We start from the raw sequence: 16,163 nt of genomic DNA on the forward strand, positions 1-16,163 counted from the left end.
GAGATAATTGAACTACTGTGAAATATTTTCATGCTAATCTACATTTCTGTACACTTAAATGTTTAATATTAACATCTGGCTCCACATCATTCTTGAGAAGCTTATAATGAACTGTAAAGAAACTTGAGTGTAGCAAAAGACCAAAGTATACAGGTATCATGATTAAAATTCTCAAATCAGGACTCTACCCTTCAGATTTCAATGTTAATAGTATCTAAAACTCTGGATATATCATCTAGTTACATGGATATTTAAGTTCAAGAAATCAAATAAATCCTAGAATAAAATTAATTAATTAATTGTAAAAAAGGGGCTCATACACTTTATAAGTTTAAAATTCCAGTGTGAGATAAGTTTGTTCTATTTGAGTGCTTGCAACCCAAGTCAACAAGCAGACTTGTTGTTTCTAATTACAATTATTTGTAGGCTCGGATGTTGCTGATAATTAATGACAGACAGTTGGATCTGTTTTAGATTTCTCCTGAAACAATTCAGTAATGTGCTTTAATTGAAAATGATGACAGGATCTGGATTGACCTTTGTTAAATAGGCATGATCTTCAGGTTAAGAAATGTATACTTAGGTGAAATACACAAGGGAAAATTGTCATCCTTGGAATTAATTCCAGATGAAAATGAAATAATAAAGAAAATAAGTTTAAACAGTTCAGTAGTACAAAGTAAAATCTTTGTTAGAATAACTATTTGCACATGGGGTTTTGATGTATCTTTCCTAAATATATCATAAGCTTTCTGTATCAACTGCCTATTACATGGCTTACTTGTCCATGTAGCAAGTAAATAACGTTATTTGCAGATAAACATGGCTAAATTGGGCAAGATGCAACACTTATAATGCAACAGCAGTGGCATTAATAAAATGTGATATTTTGAAGGATTTTTTGTCATTAATTATAATCAACAACCTAGACTAGGAGCAGCTACTTCTAGATGGGAAGTCTGCTTCTTGGGTTGTCAGCATTCAAACTGAAGATGCATAAATGTATCTTGTAAATGTATAAAGATAAATGCATAAGTGTACATTCTGCCCATCAGGCAGATGTACTTATGGTAAGATAATAATCAGTGATGTGAAATAGGGATAACTGCTGGTGCCTACCTCATTTTCACAATTTAAAGTATGTTGGAAGAGGGAGTTGCTAGATTTTCTGCAAACACAAAGGTAGATAGTTATGAAGAGTACATAGATTTCAGAGGTATAACAGTATGTGGCAAAGAGCTAAAATGGAGTATGTGAGATAATATTTATTTGTAGAATTGCTAGCAAAATGGGGTATGCTTCAGGGATGGGGGCAATGTTTCATGTACTGTTTACATTATTGATCTCATTTAAGGAAGATTGTATTAGAAACAGTTCAGAGCTTTGGTAGAGACTGATACTGGAATGGGCAAGTCATCTTATGAGCAGAATTGGACAGGCTAGGCTTCTATCTACTGGAGTTTAGAAGAATGGGAGGGGATGATTGAACAATTCAAAATCACAAGGGTACCAGACTTGGTGGATGTGGCGAGGATGTTTCCTTATGTGTAAGAGAAACTATAATTGCTTCAATAAAGACCATAAGACAAAGGAGCAGGTCAGCCATTCAGCCCATCGAGTCTGCTCCGCCATTTTATCATGAGCTGATCCATTTTCCCATTTAGTCCCACTCCCCCACCTTCTCCCCATAACCTTTGATGCCCTGGCTACTCAAGATACCTATCAATCTCTGCCTTAAATACACCCAATGACTTGGCCTCCACTGCACCTGTGGCAACAAATTCCACAGATTCACCACCCTCTGGCTAAAAACATTTCTTCGCACCTCTGTTCTGAGTGGGCGCCCTTCAATTCTTAAGCCATGCCCTCTTGTACTAGACTCCCCCACCATGGGAAACAACTTTGCCACATCCACTCCGTCCATGCCTTTCAACATTATGTTGTCCATTAGAGACAAATGAGGCTGAAATGTAACAACATCTTTAGAACTCTTTTTCAAATGGTGGTGACAGCAGAATTTGAATATTTTTAAAGTAGAGGTAGATTGCTATTTGATTATCAAGTGTTGGCGCGTGGCCTAGTGGGCAAGGCATCAGACTAGTAACCTGAAGGTCACTGGTTCGAGCCTCAGCTGAGGCAGCGTGTTTGTGTCCTTGAGCAAGGCACTTAACACGTCACCGGTGCCAAGCTGCATGGGTCCTAGTGCCCTTCCCTTGGACAATATCGGTGGCATGGAGAGGGGAAGGCCTGCAGCTTGGGCAACTGCCGGTCTCCCATACAACCCTGCCCAGGCCTGCGCCCTGGAAATTCCATGGTCTCTCAAGACCGACAGATGCCATCACCATCAAGAGAGGACTGGTTGCTGTCGCTAGAAGGAAATGCAGAAATACAGTCAGATCAGCCATGATCTTGCTTAATAGCGAAGTAAGTTAGAGGAGTTAAGTCATCACCTACTAATATTATACATGCATCAAGGAATTACAACACTTCAGTGTCCTATTTAGTTTTATCATTGATAATATAGCAAATTTGGCAATTTGGTGGTGCTGGATTATCAGATGTTGCAATCAATTGTATGTTATATATTAATATACTATCATTTTTTGTTACTTTTTCCAACATATAGACCCAATTGATCCAATCTCTCCTTGTGATAGCGCCATCATCTTAGAAATCTTGCTAGTATTTTATAAAGCTTTTCCATTGTTGTACAAATAGATTATGAATAAAATACAACGATGCAGTGGAACACATGGCCCTTCTAGCCTGCTCTGCCATTAAATAAGATAGTGGCTGATCTGACTGTAACTACATTACTATCTTTCATTCACTTGTGTTAAAATCTTACCACCCTTTGAGATAAATGATCAAAGACTTAGAATCATCAGAGAAAAAAATTGCTTCATCGTGGTCTCATGAGTAACTTAATGTTTAAGCAGAAGCCTTAGTTCAAGATTCTCCCACATCCAACATGATCTTATCTGTTTCAATCATTTCTCTCCCTCTTAAACTCCAGCAGATACAAACCTAGCCTGTCCAAACTTCACTTGTAAGAGAAAAATCCCCTTTGTTATAATTCAGGAAACCATGCAATAATGTCCTTCCTTCAATAAACATAACCAAAACTACATCCAAGATTCCAGATGTGGACTTATCAATGCCCGATGACTAAAGAATATCCTTTTAAATTCAATTTCTTAGCAGTGAACAATATTGTCAATTTTCCTAATTACTTGTACATTAGCTTTTTCCAAACCATGGTTAAGGATACCTAGATTGTTCTGCAACTCAGAACTCTACAATCTTTCTATTACCTAATCTTTCTTTGCTATATTTTATGCTATCAATTAATTTCAAAGTGGTACTTGAGACCATAGTGTTGGCGCGTGGCCTAGTGGATAAGGCATCAGTCTAGTGATCTGAAGGTCACTGGTTCGAGCGTGTTGTGGCCTTGAACAAGGCACTTAACACATTGCTCTGCAACAACACCGGTGCCAAGCTGCCTGGGTCCTAGTGTCCTTCCCTTGGACAAGATCGATGGCGTGGAGAGGGGAAGGCTTGCAGCATAGGCAACTGCTGGTCTCCCATACAACCCTGCCCAGGCCTGTGCCCTGGAAACCTTCCAAAGCGCAAATCCATGGTCTCACTAGACTAACGGACGCCTATTACTATTACTTGAGACCATCAGCATGTACAATGAAAATGCAATGTTAATTTTGGAACTAAACTCTCAATGTGCATTCACTTTTGTTATACAACAGGGTAACAGGTCCTTCCGGCCCACCGACCCCACCACCTGATTACACAAGAGACCAATTAACACACTAGCCAGTACTTTTTTGGAATGTGAGAAGAAACCACGCAGAGAAAACCCATCTTTCATCGGATGAAGGTACAAATTCCTTACAGACAGCAGAGGAATTGAATCCAGGTCGCCAGCTTGTAATAGCGTCACACAAACTGCTAGTCTACCATGTTGCTCCAGAACATGGAAACTCCTTAGGGACAGCAGTGGAAATGAACTGCCACTGTAATAGCTAACTGCCACAAACACCTTACAATATTTTCCTATACAAATGGTGCTAAATAAATAAAAATTGATCACATTTGGGTCCAGGTAGCGTTGCTGGGGGAAAGAGTAGAATCTGCAGTTCCAACAATCATCTTTTCATCCTACTTATATAAGGTGATTCAAAAGAAACAAGGGCTTTGAAGCATTGTACTACCTTATTCTAAAAACAGGATAAACTTGGCTATTATAAGCCAAAAAGGATCTAGTGCCAATTTAACATTGGTCTTAGGGAAAGTCTTTACAAACTAATCCAGGAAAAAAATGTACAGCCACTTGAATAATACAGTAACATACTTAGCTTGGATTTATCAAATAAAGTGGATGAGGGGGCTGCTATATATAGAATCCAATAAATATCTACGACGTAGGTAGGACATGTTAGCAAAACTGAAGTCTAAAGGGTAAAATGTTAACGATTAGCATGGTTACAAATTTGACAAAAGGTTAGAAAACAGATGGTGGTTAAAAATGTTCTGACAGTTGTGAGGTGTATAGATTGGTTTTCCAGGGTACGGGACCAGCACTTACATTTGAATACGTAGACATAATTAAAAAATATTAAAGAGTTCACAATGATATCCAACAGGAAAACAGTTAGAAGTATAAATTACAGAACTGTTACACCACAGAATGGAACTATTCAAGGGCACTGAGTCAGTGCTTAATTGGTAAATCAAAACAGTCAAGTGGATTTCTTTGTTTTTTCCGCTATTTTCTCTCAGGTGTGTAACCAATTCCCTCTTTAAAAAACATCACTTCTACAAACAATATCTTGTTTCTGATGTTAGACATTTATCAAACTAGTTATGATCTCTATCATATCTCCTCTTGATTTTATTCCAAGACAACAACCAGAGCTGCTCCAGTCTAACAATGCATCTGAGATCAGTTGCCTCTCGTTATTTACTACAAATAAATTCTCCTGGGTTAGGTTACATGCATCCTAGACAATCCATTCTATAACTTGGCAACTTTTAAATCAACTAATTCTTAGAGATTGTGGATGCTATTTTGGTTCAAAATTTGAATCTGACATCCGTTCACATTTCGCTGTAATCTTTCATAAAATTATTTGGACAGGAATTTGATGAAATCTGTGGTTGCACAAACAATGACAAAGAAACTCCTTGTACTTCTTCACAGCAACGTTAGAAAACTGCATTTCATTCTGCAGCAATTGGTCTGTGTTCAAAATGAACAGATCTAATGCATGTGATCATTCAAGTACAGGGAATGAGGGACATCAGAATAGATCTTTAAGCCAAGCAATGCAGCTTGCATCTTCTACTAATTCTGGTTTAAATATTTTTTGATTATTCACTATTGGAAATTCTCTAATTACAAACACGCAGACCCAATTTAATCTGTGTTTGTTTATAATTTATTTAATATCCTGTGCTCATGACATTGAATAGTACCCATCCTGTTTTGACTGACACTTTTAGATATCTGTATAATCTCTCCAGTATTAAATAATACAAGTGCTTAGAAAGAATATTCAGTAAACCATCACATTTTGAAAATAGAAAAGACAGCTTTACATTTATATAGCACCTTTGACACTCAGAACACCCTAAAAAAAACACTTCAGCAATGAAGTGAATTGTAGACATTATTAAAATTTTCTTGTAACGTTGTGGTTTAGGGATCTAGAGTCCCAAGGATAGAATTTTTTTAAATCTGTGTCATTGTCTAAGAATACAACCCACACATTATCCCACACAACCTCCTCTTGTCCTTTTTTGCTACAAATGATGCCTGAGTGATTTTTTTGTTTCTAAGACCAGCTCTATTTGATTTTATCTCAGCTAATGAAACCTGTACTTAGGAATCTGAAAGTGCTTAATAACCCATATACAGAATAAAGGATTAAAAATAAGAAACACAAGTACAACTTGTATCATTTACTCATGGTTCACCCATAATGAGGCATGGCAGTTCTTTTGAATTTGGCAACCAAATTATACAGGACTGTTTTAAGACAGTGCTGTCAATTATACAGCACGAAATATACATTGTCTGAATTTACGGGAAAAAGGAACTACAACATGTTATTACAATGACAAGATGGTGATAAACCATTAAACATAACCCCTGTGGTGTATCTTTTTGGTTGAGTCGTTTTAACGTTGCATTAACCAATAATTCAACCTGTATATTCCACTTTATTCACCGGCATGCAATTTACAAAATGAAAACAAAATAAACTTTGCTGCCATCTACAGCAAGTTTCTTGTTTCATCATATCCCCTGATTATATTTCTGTTGACGATTCCTTTCACCTTCTCAATTACAGTGCAATAACTTAATTAACTTTTTTGGGTATTTCTAGATTCCAGGCACCGGTAAGATAACGTAATCGAATGAAGAGGAGATCTTTACCCATCTGTAGCCAACTCCAGAAGGGAATAAGCTTGGATCCTAAAACACAAGATAAATAAAATAACATTTAAGGAAACCAGAGATGCATTTAGTTTCAGAACAGGAAATATTCAGCAGGTTCAGTGGCATCCATGGATACAGAAAGTTAATAACTCTGGTTAAAACGTTTCCTTGAGTTCTGACAAGATGGCTTCAAGCTGAAATATTAACTCTGTATCTACAGATACTGCTTAACTTGCTGAATGCTTTGAGCATGTGTTTTTAGTTCAGGTTTGAATCAGTAGAATTAGTCTTAAGTATTAGAGTCATAAAAATGTACAGCATAGAAACAGACCATTCAGCCCATCTATTCTGTGCCAAACCATTTACACTGCCTACTCCCATCAACCTGCACAGGGACCATACCCCTACCATCTATGTTCCTATCCAAACTTCACCTAAGCATTGAAATCAAGCTCGCAAGCATCCCTTGTGCTGGCAGCTCATTCTACACTCTCAAAACCCTCTGAGTGAAGAAGTTTCCCCTCATGTTCCTCTTAAACTTTCTACCTTTCAGACTTAACCTATGACCTTACATTTACCCTATCCACACCAGTCATAATTTTGTATACCTCTATCAAACCTCCCCTTAATCTTCTATGTCCAAATGAATAAAGTTCTAATTTATTTAATCTTTCCTTATAGCTCAGGTCTCCCACACCTGGCAACATCCTTGTAAATTTTTTTCTGCACTCTTTCAACCTTATTTACATCTTTCCTACATGCAGGAGACCAAAACTGCACACAATACTCCAAATTAGGCCTCAACAATGTCTTATACAACTCCAACATAACATCCCATCTCCTAAACTCAATACATTGATTTATGAAGGCCAATGTGCCAAGAGCTTTCTTTACATTCGTATCTAGCTGTGATGCTACTTTCAACAAATTATGGATCTGTGTTCCCAGATCCCTTTGCTCTACTGTATTCCTTAGTTACCTACCACTCATTGTGCTAGGTCTATCCTGGTTGGTCCTACTGAAGTGCAACATGCATTAAATTCCATCTGCCATTTTTCAGACCATTTTTCCAGCTGGTCCAGATGCTGCTGCAAGCCCTGATAGCCTTTCTCGCTGTCTACTACATCCTCAAATTTGGTGTCATCTGCAAATCTGCTGATTCAGTTTACTACATTATCATCCAGATCTTTGATACAGACAACAAACAACACCTGACCCTGCACCCATCCCTGCAACACTCCACTAGTCAATGGCCTACGGTCAGAGAGGCAATCATCTACTACCATTCTGTGGCTTCTCCCACAAAGCTAATGCGTGGTAGGTCTTGTCTAACTAATCTTATAGTTTTAAAAAAGTTGTTACCAGGAAAGTTGATGAAGGCAAGGCAGTGTATGTTGCCTCCATGCGCTTTACTACCTCATCTTGAATACTGAGTGACTGAATCTTCTTGATTAACCTCCCAAATGGGACCTTGTCAAATGCCTTACTAAAGCCCATGGAGGCAACATACACTGCCTTGCTTTCATCAACTTTCCTGGTAACAACTTTTAAAAACTATAAGATTGGTTAGACAAGACCTACCACGCACAAAGCCATGCTGACTATCCTTATTCAGTCCATGTCTATCCAAATCTGGTGCCTCAGAATTCCTTCCAATAACTTTCCCATGACTGAAGTAAGGCTCACTTGTCTATAATTTCCTGATTTGTTTTTGGAGCCTTTCTTGAATAGCACAATAACATTGGCTATCCACCAATCCTTTGAAGCCAAGGATGATTTAAATATCTCTGCTCGGGCCCTGGCAATTTCTGCACTTGTCAACGCAGGGTCCAAGGGAACACCTTGTTAGGCCCTGGGGATTTATCCACCCCAATTTGCCTCAGGACAGCAAACTCTTACTCCTCTGTAATCTTTATTTAGTTCTTAAATGGATCGAACTTTGTGTTGATAAAAGTGGCACAAAAACAAATATCCAATCTGGAGCAAGATTTCCCTGGTGATACAAAAAGGCATACCTGAACAAAGTGGATCTTGCAGTATCTTTGGATCTACATACTCACAGCTCAAGTTTACTTGTCTGTGTATCCCAGTCCATAGTGCTTCCTTGTTATTTATGTGCTTCCAATAAATCTACAGCAACTGAAGAACTGTGTGCCATTGTGTTCATATATTATCCATTTACTTTTTTTATGTATTCGCCTTCTAGGACATGGCCTCTAGCCATAGCTTATTAATGGATTCATTCTGTTGACAGGTGTATTTAGAACTTCATTTTTTAAACTTTTTAGAAAATCCAAAACATTATGGGAATTCAATTATTTCCGAGCACCTTTCCACTTTTCTCAAAATGACCTGTGCATATACCAGCATCACTTAATAACATGTTGGACAACTAACTGGACATTGACTTCAGTGAGTGAAGAGCTTTAGATGTTTTCAAAGGGACAGGGAGGGCAGTAAAACAGGTGGGAGAGTGGCATCATTAATCAGGGATATTATCACAGCTGCAGGAAGGGAGGATGCCATGAGGGTGGAAGTCAGAAATAGGAAGAGAGCAATCATTCTATTGGGATTTCTCTATAGCCTCCACCCCACAACCACTCCCCCTTCCCCAAACCAGGAGCAACAGAGATACTGAGGAGCAGATCAGGAAGCAGATTTGGAAAGGTACACAAATACAAATAACAAGGCTGTTGTCATGGGTGTTCTTAACTTCCCTAATATTGATAAACACCTCTTCAATTCAAAAGGTTTAGACGGGCCAGATTTTGATGGGCGTGTCCAGGAAGGATTCCTGATAGAATATGTACACACGCCGACTAGAGGCGAGGCCATACTAGATCTGGTACTAGGCGATGAACCTGGTCAGGAGACACATCTCTTGGTGAGTGAGCATTTTGGAGACTGACCCAGTACCCCATGACTTTCAGAATTGTCTTGGACAGGGACAGGAGGGAATAGACTGTACAAGAAAGTATTTAATTAGGGATGCTGAATAATGATGCTATTAGTCAGGAACTTGAGATCATTAATTAGGAACAGATGTATGGGAGGCATGGGATCCAAGGAGACCTTGCTTTGTGGATCCAGAATTAGCTTGCCACAGAAGGCAAAGGGTGGTTGTAGATGGTTTGAGCTCTGCATGGAGATCAGTGATCAGCGGTGTTCTGCAGGGATCTGTTCTGGGAACCCTCCTCTTCGTGATTTTTATAAATGATATGGATGAAGTAGTAGAAGGGTGGGTTAGTAAGTTGGCTGATGACACAAAGGCTGGGGGTGTTGTGGATAGTCTGGAGGGTTGTCAGAGGTTACAGCAGGACATTGATAGGATGCAGAACTGGGCTGAGAAGTGGCAGATGGAGTTTAACCCAGATAAGTGTGAAGTGGTTCATTTTGGTAGGTCCAATTTGAAGACACAATATAGTATTCATTATAAGGCTCCTGGCAGTGTGGAGGATGAGAGAGATCTTGGGGTCCGTGTCCATAGGACACTCAAAGATGCTATGCAGGTTGACAGTGTTATTAAGAAGGCTGGCATTCATCAACCATGGGATTAAGTTCAAGAGCTGTGAGGTAATGTCACAGCTATACAAGACACTGGTCCGACCTCACTTGTGAGTACTGTGCTCAGTTCTGGTCACCTCACTACAGAATGTGGATACTATAGAGAGAGTGCGGAGGAGATTTACAAGGATGTTGTCTGGATTGGAGAGTGTGCCTTATGAGAATAGGTTGAGTGAACTTGGCCTTTTCTCCTTGGAGCAATGGAGGATGAGAGATGACCTGATAGAGGTGTATAAGATGATGAGAGGCATTAGCCGTTTGGGCAGCCAGAGGCTTTTTCCCCAGGGCTGAAATGGCTAACATAATGGGGCATAATTTTAAGGTGCTTATAAGCAGGGGATGTCAGAGATAAGCTTTTCACACAGAGAGTGGTGGGTGCGTGGAATGCACTGCTGGCGACATTGGTGGAGGCGGGTACAATAGGGTCTTTTAAGAAACTCTTAGATAGGTACATGGAGCTTAGAAAAATAGAGGGCTATGCAGTAGGGTAATTCTAGGCAGTTTCTATTGTAGGTTACATGGTCTACACAACATTGTGGGCTGAAGGGCCTGTAATGTGCTGTATATTTCTGTTCTATATACTCAGGAAAATGTATAATAGAAAGGTGGAGGTTGCTTAGGGAGCACATATGGGGTTCTGGAGAGGTTTGTGCCATTGAGGCAGGGAAAGGATGGTAGAGTAAAGAAATAATGGTTGACAAGAGAAGTGGAACATCTAGTCAAGAGCAAGGAGGAAGCATATTGGAGGCTTATGAAGCAAGGATCAGACAGGGCTCTTAGCTCTTAACAGTTATAAAGTAGCCATGAAGGAACTTAAGAAGCTTAGGATAGCTAAAAGGAGACATGAGAAGGCCTTGGTGAGAGGAATTAGGGAAAGCCCCACGGCATTCCACATGTACAGTGCCTGTAAAAGTATTCAGCCCCTACTCTCTGTTCCCATGAGTACTACAACCAGGGATTTTGATCAGTTTAATTGAGAGTTTTCATTTGTGAATCACATGCTCCTTTTTTCACAGCAGGCCCCCAAAAGTGAAAATTGTAAAGCACGAAAAACTAAAAATTCAAAAACTGAAATGTCTGGAGTTCAAAAGTATTTGTCTCCCTTTGCTCAGTACTTAGTTGAACCACCTCTCACAGCCATTAGTCTTTCTGGATAAGACTCTATTAGCTTTGTATAATGTGATGAAGCAAGATTCACCCATTTTTCCTTGCAAAATTGCTCAAGCTGTGCCAGGTTAGTTGGGGAGCGGTAGTAGACAGCAATCTTGTGGCCTTGCCAGAAATGTTTGATTGGGTTAAGGTCAGGTCTCTGACTGGGCCACTCAAGGACATCAATTTTCTTCATTTGAAGCCACTCCATGGTTACTTAGCCAGTGTGCTTTGGATCATTGTCCTCTTGAAAGATGAACTTCTCCCCAGTTTAAGCTCTCTGGCAGAGGCTCATAGGTGTTTATCCAGGATCTCTCTGTATTTAGCAACCTTCATCTTCCCATCAATCCTGACCAAATGCTACCTCTACCATACTGCAGACCTGGTTGATCTGCAGTATTAGATTTACACTATACGTACAGCTTAGCGGTGAGGCCAAAAAGTTTCATTTTAGTCTCATCCAAACACAAGATCTTCTTCCACATCTTTACAGTATCTTCTAAGTGAGTTTTGCAAAGTCTTTATAGGCAAGGATATGTTTTTTTTTAAAACACAGCTTTTTCCTTGCCACTCTTTCATAAATATCCTTTTTGTGCAAGACCTTAGAGAATGTAGAGCCAAACACGAGGGAATCTGCAGATAGACGGCCTATCTACTGATATCTACCATAAGCCTAGACTCTCACAGCTACCTGGACTATTCCTCTTTCCACCCTGTCTCTTGCAAAAATGCTATCCCCTTCTCACAATTCCTCCGTCTTCGCCGCATCTGCTCTCAGGATGAGGCTTTTCATTCCAGGATGGAGATGTCTTCCTTTTTTAAACAAAGGGGCTTCCCTTCTTCCACCATCAACTCTGCTCTCAAACGCATCTCTCCCATTTCCCACACATCTGCCCCTCACCCCATCTGCACACCACCTCACTCAAGATAGGGTCCCCCTTGTCCTCACCTACCACCCCACCAGCCTCCGGATCCAACGTATAATTCTCTGTAACTTTCGCCACCTCCAACGGGATCCCACTACCAAGCACATCTTTCCCTCCCCCCGCCCTTTGTGCTTTCCGCAGGGATTGCTCCCTACGCGACTTCCTTGTCCATTCATCCCCCCCATCCCTTCCCACCGATCTCCCTCCTGGTACTTATCCTTGCAAGCAGAACAAGTGCTACACCTGCCCTTACACTTCCTCACTCACCACCATTCAGGGCCCCAGGCAGTCCTTCCAGGTGAGACGACACTTCACCTGTGAGTTGGCTGATGTGGTACACTGTGTCCAGTGCTCCAGGTGTGGCCTTTTATATATTGGTGAGACCCGACGCAGACTGGGAGACCGTTTCGCTGAACACCTATGCTCTGTCCGCCAGAGAAAGCAGGATCTCCCAGTGGCCACACATTTTAATTCCACATCCCATTCCCATTCTGATATGTCTATCCATGGCCTCCTCTACTGTCAAAATGAAGCCACACTCAGGTTGGAGGAACAACACCTTATATACCGGCTGGGTAGCCTCCAACCTGATGGCATGAACATTGACTTCTCTAATTTCTGTTAATGCCCCTCCTCCCCTTCTTACCCAATCCCTGATATATTTAGTTTATCTCCCCCCCTTTTTTTTCTTTCTCTCTCTGCCCATCACTCTGCCTGTTCTCCATCTCCCTCTGGTGCTCCCCTCCCCCTTTATTTCTCCCTAGGCCTCCCGTCCCATGATCCTTTCCCTCCTCTAGCTCAGTATCCCTTTTGCCAATCACCTTTCTGGCTCTCAGCTTCACCCCACCCTCTCCGGTCTTCTCCTATCGCTTTGTATTTTCCCCTCTCCCCCCTACTTTCAAATCTCTTACTATCTTTCCTTTCAGTTAGTCCTGACAAAGGGTCTCAGCTCGAAACGTCAACAGCGCTTCTCCCTATGGATGCTGCCTGGCCTGCTGCGTTCCACCAGCGTTTAGAATGTGGAGCCATTAACTTTGTCTCCAGTTGTAGCCATTGACTGCTGCAGCTCAGTGATCATTGGTGTCACACTAGCCTCTTTTATAAGTGCCAGTCTTCTCTGGTGACAAAGTTTAGAGGAGTATTCTAACCTAGGCAGTGTGACTGTAGTTACATATTTTTTCCAACTACACTGAGTTCCAAGGGATGTTCAATGTCGTTGAGGTAGTCTTGCACCCTTTCCCAGATTTGTGTCTCTCTATTATCATTCCCCTGACTTATCTAGAATGTTCTTTTGTCTTCATTTTGGTTTGGTCTGGTGAAAATATACCATACCGTTGGACCTTACAGAAAGAAAGAGTATTCATTATGAAATCATTGAAAACAGGTGATCCTCCAATTTTCTATATCAACAAATTGGGTGAGGTGTTAAGGTAATACTAACATGGTTGGTATTGCATTGCACCTGTGTAGTATAGCACAGTCATTACAAAGGGGCTGAGTACTTTTTCCACCCTCACTATTTTGGTTTTTGATTCTTAGTAAATTGTTGATAGTTTTGGAATTTTTCTTTTAATTTCACATGACGCACAATGTTTTGTACATTAGCTAAAAATCCTTCAATATATTTTAAATATAGAAAATGAGACAATAAAATGTGAAAATAGTTGTGAGGGGTGAATAATTCTTCAAGGCTCTGTACGTAAAGAATGAGGTGAGGACTAGTCAAGGGTAAAGGGGGAAACATGCTGTGGCACAGGAGGTAGGACACGTCCTTAAGAATAGTGCAGTGTTTACCAGGAAGAGGGACCTTTATGAATGTAAGATCAGTGTAGAACAGACTAATGTGCTACTGCTTGATGAGGTTAAGAAAAAAGCAGTGTTGGAGCAGTGTAGTAACATAAGGATAGACAAGTCTGCGGGGATGTATGGGATATATCCCAGGTTACTACGGGAAGCGAGGGGAGAGATTGTTGTACCATTGGCAATGCCCTTTGCATCCTCTCTAGCTAGAGGAGTAGTACCAGAGAACTGGAGAATGGTAAACATCATTCCTTTGTTCAAAAAAAAAGGTCATAGCATTAATCCTGGGATTTATAGACCAGTGAGGCTTACATCAGTGGCGGACAAAATATTGGAGAGGATTCTTAGGGACAGGACTTACGAGCATTTGGAGAGGCATAGTCTGATTGGGGATAATCAACATGGCTTTGTGGGGCGTAGGTCAGCCTCATGAACCTGAAAGATTTCTTCGAGGAAGTGACAAATTGATGAAGGTTACAGCCTTGGATGTTGTGTATATGGATTTTAGAATGACGTTTGATACGGCTCCCCATTATAGGATCATTCAGAAAGTCAGGAAACATGGATCCAGGGAAACCTGGCTGCACGGATTCAGAATTGGCTTGCCTACAGAAGGCAGAAGGTGGTAGTAGTTGGAGCATATTCTACCAGGAAGTCAGTGACTAGTGATGTTCTGCAGGGATTTGTTCTGGAACCCTGCTCTGTGTGATGTTTATAAATGATTTAGATGAGAAAGTAGAAGCATGGGTTAGTGAATTTGCAAATGACACAAAGATTTGTGGTATTCTGGATAGTATAGAAGGTTGTTGTAGATTACAGTGGGACATTGATAGGATGCAGAGCTGGGCAGAGAAGTGGCAGATGGAGTTCAATCCAGAAGAAAGTGATGCAAAGGGCCCAAGGCCTGTATTGTGCTGTAGGTTTTTCTATGTTCTAAGATCAATAGCAGGACTCTTAGCAGCATTGAAGAAAAGAGGGATCTTAGGGTCCACAGCCATAGATCCCTCAAAGTTGTCACACAAGTTGATAGGATAGTTTAGAAGGTATATGGAGTGTTGGCCTTCATTAGTTAGGGGATTGAGTTCAAGAGCTGTGAAATAATGTTGCAGCTCTATAAAACATTTTGGACCACACTTGGGAGTATCGTATTCAGTTCTGGTTGCCGCAATATAGAAAGGATGTGGAAGCTTTAGACAGGGTACAGAGGAGATTTACCAGGATGCTGCCTGAATTAGAGAGTATGTCTTATGAGGAAAGGTTGAGCGTGGTAGGACTTTTCATTTTGTAGGAAAGGAGAATGAGAGGAGTTTTGTCAGAGGTATACATGATAAAAGGCATAGATAAAGTGGATAGACAGCACCTTTCTCCCCAGAGTGGCAATGGCTAATATGAGAGGTCATCATTTCAATAGATTTGGAAGAGAGCATAGGGTGGTGTGAGGGGTAGTTTTTTTTTATACACACAGTGAGTGTTAAGTGTATGGAATGCACTGCCAGGGGTGGTAATACATTAGGGACATTTAAGGGACTCTTAGATAGGCACACAAATGAAAGAAAAATGGAGAGGTTTTATAGGAGGGAAAGGTTAGATAAATGGAGAGGTTTTATAGGAGGGAAAGGTTAGATTGATCTTGGGATACATTAAAAGGTCGGTACATCATTGTGGGACAAAGGGCCTTTACTGTGGTGTACTGTTTTATTTTCTATATGCTATGTAACCAGTTATTACTTTCATGGCCTCAGTCACAGACAGAAAAAAAATGGAGAACTGTTAGTTGGAAATCTGGTAAAGAAGCTTCTGGTTATTGTATGCACATTATTAACTTGTATATTGAGCAGGCAAAGTAGACTTAGATTAAGGTTCAGCTAGAGGAATTATTTAAGGTGTTGAACCTTACAAAATTATCGAATAAATGCCCCCCAAAAATGAAACACAGTTACAACATGAAATCAATTCAAATACTCTTTCTAAAAGAAGAATTCTAATCCTCTACTTCCTTTCACACACCAACTAGAGCAACATCTTTGGTACTATATATTTTCCGATGTAAGCTTTAAAGCTCACTCCTTAGAAAACCTTACATTTTACTTTTATTTCAACAGTATTCCAGGAACATATCCATATAGGAAAACCAGCTAATTTCAGCCACATATACTATTCTAACGTCAAAAGAATAAACATTGAGAATACGATGCAAGGCAGCAACAACTGGGGAGAGAGCAAGAGAGACAAACAATCAAAATTCCTTTAGTAGCCAACCCAACTTT

General features: G+C 40.4%; 1 protein-coding gene across 1 annotated transcript in view; it reads right to left on the minus strand.

Moving 5' to 3' along the window:
- Nucleotides 1-5,961: 5,961 nt before the first annotated feature.
- The window catches only part of alg5 (ALG5 dolichyl-phosphate beta-glucosyltransferase), a 47,843-nt gene continuing 37,641 nt past the window's right edge, over nucleotides 5,962-16,163 (minus strand). The window contains exon 10 of the mRNA XM_073043900.1: nucleotides 5,962-6,493. Coding sequence (XP_072900001.1) covers nucleotides 6,378-6,493 — 116 coding nt within the window. The 3' untranslated portion in view covers nucleotides 5,962-6,377. The remainder of the gene's footprint in view (nucleotides 6,494-16,163) is intronic.

Source organism: Hemitrygon akajei, chromosome 4, assembly GCF_048418815.1.
Source record: "Hemitrygon akajei chromosome 4, sHemAka1.3, whole genome shotgun sequence".
Lineage (NCBI taxonomy): Eukaryota > Metazoa > Chordata > Chondrichthyes > Myliobatiformes > Dasyatidae > Hemitrygon > Hemitrygon akajei.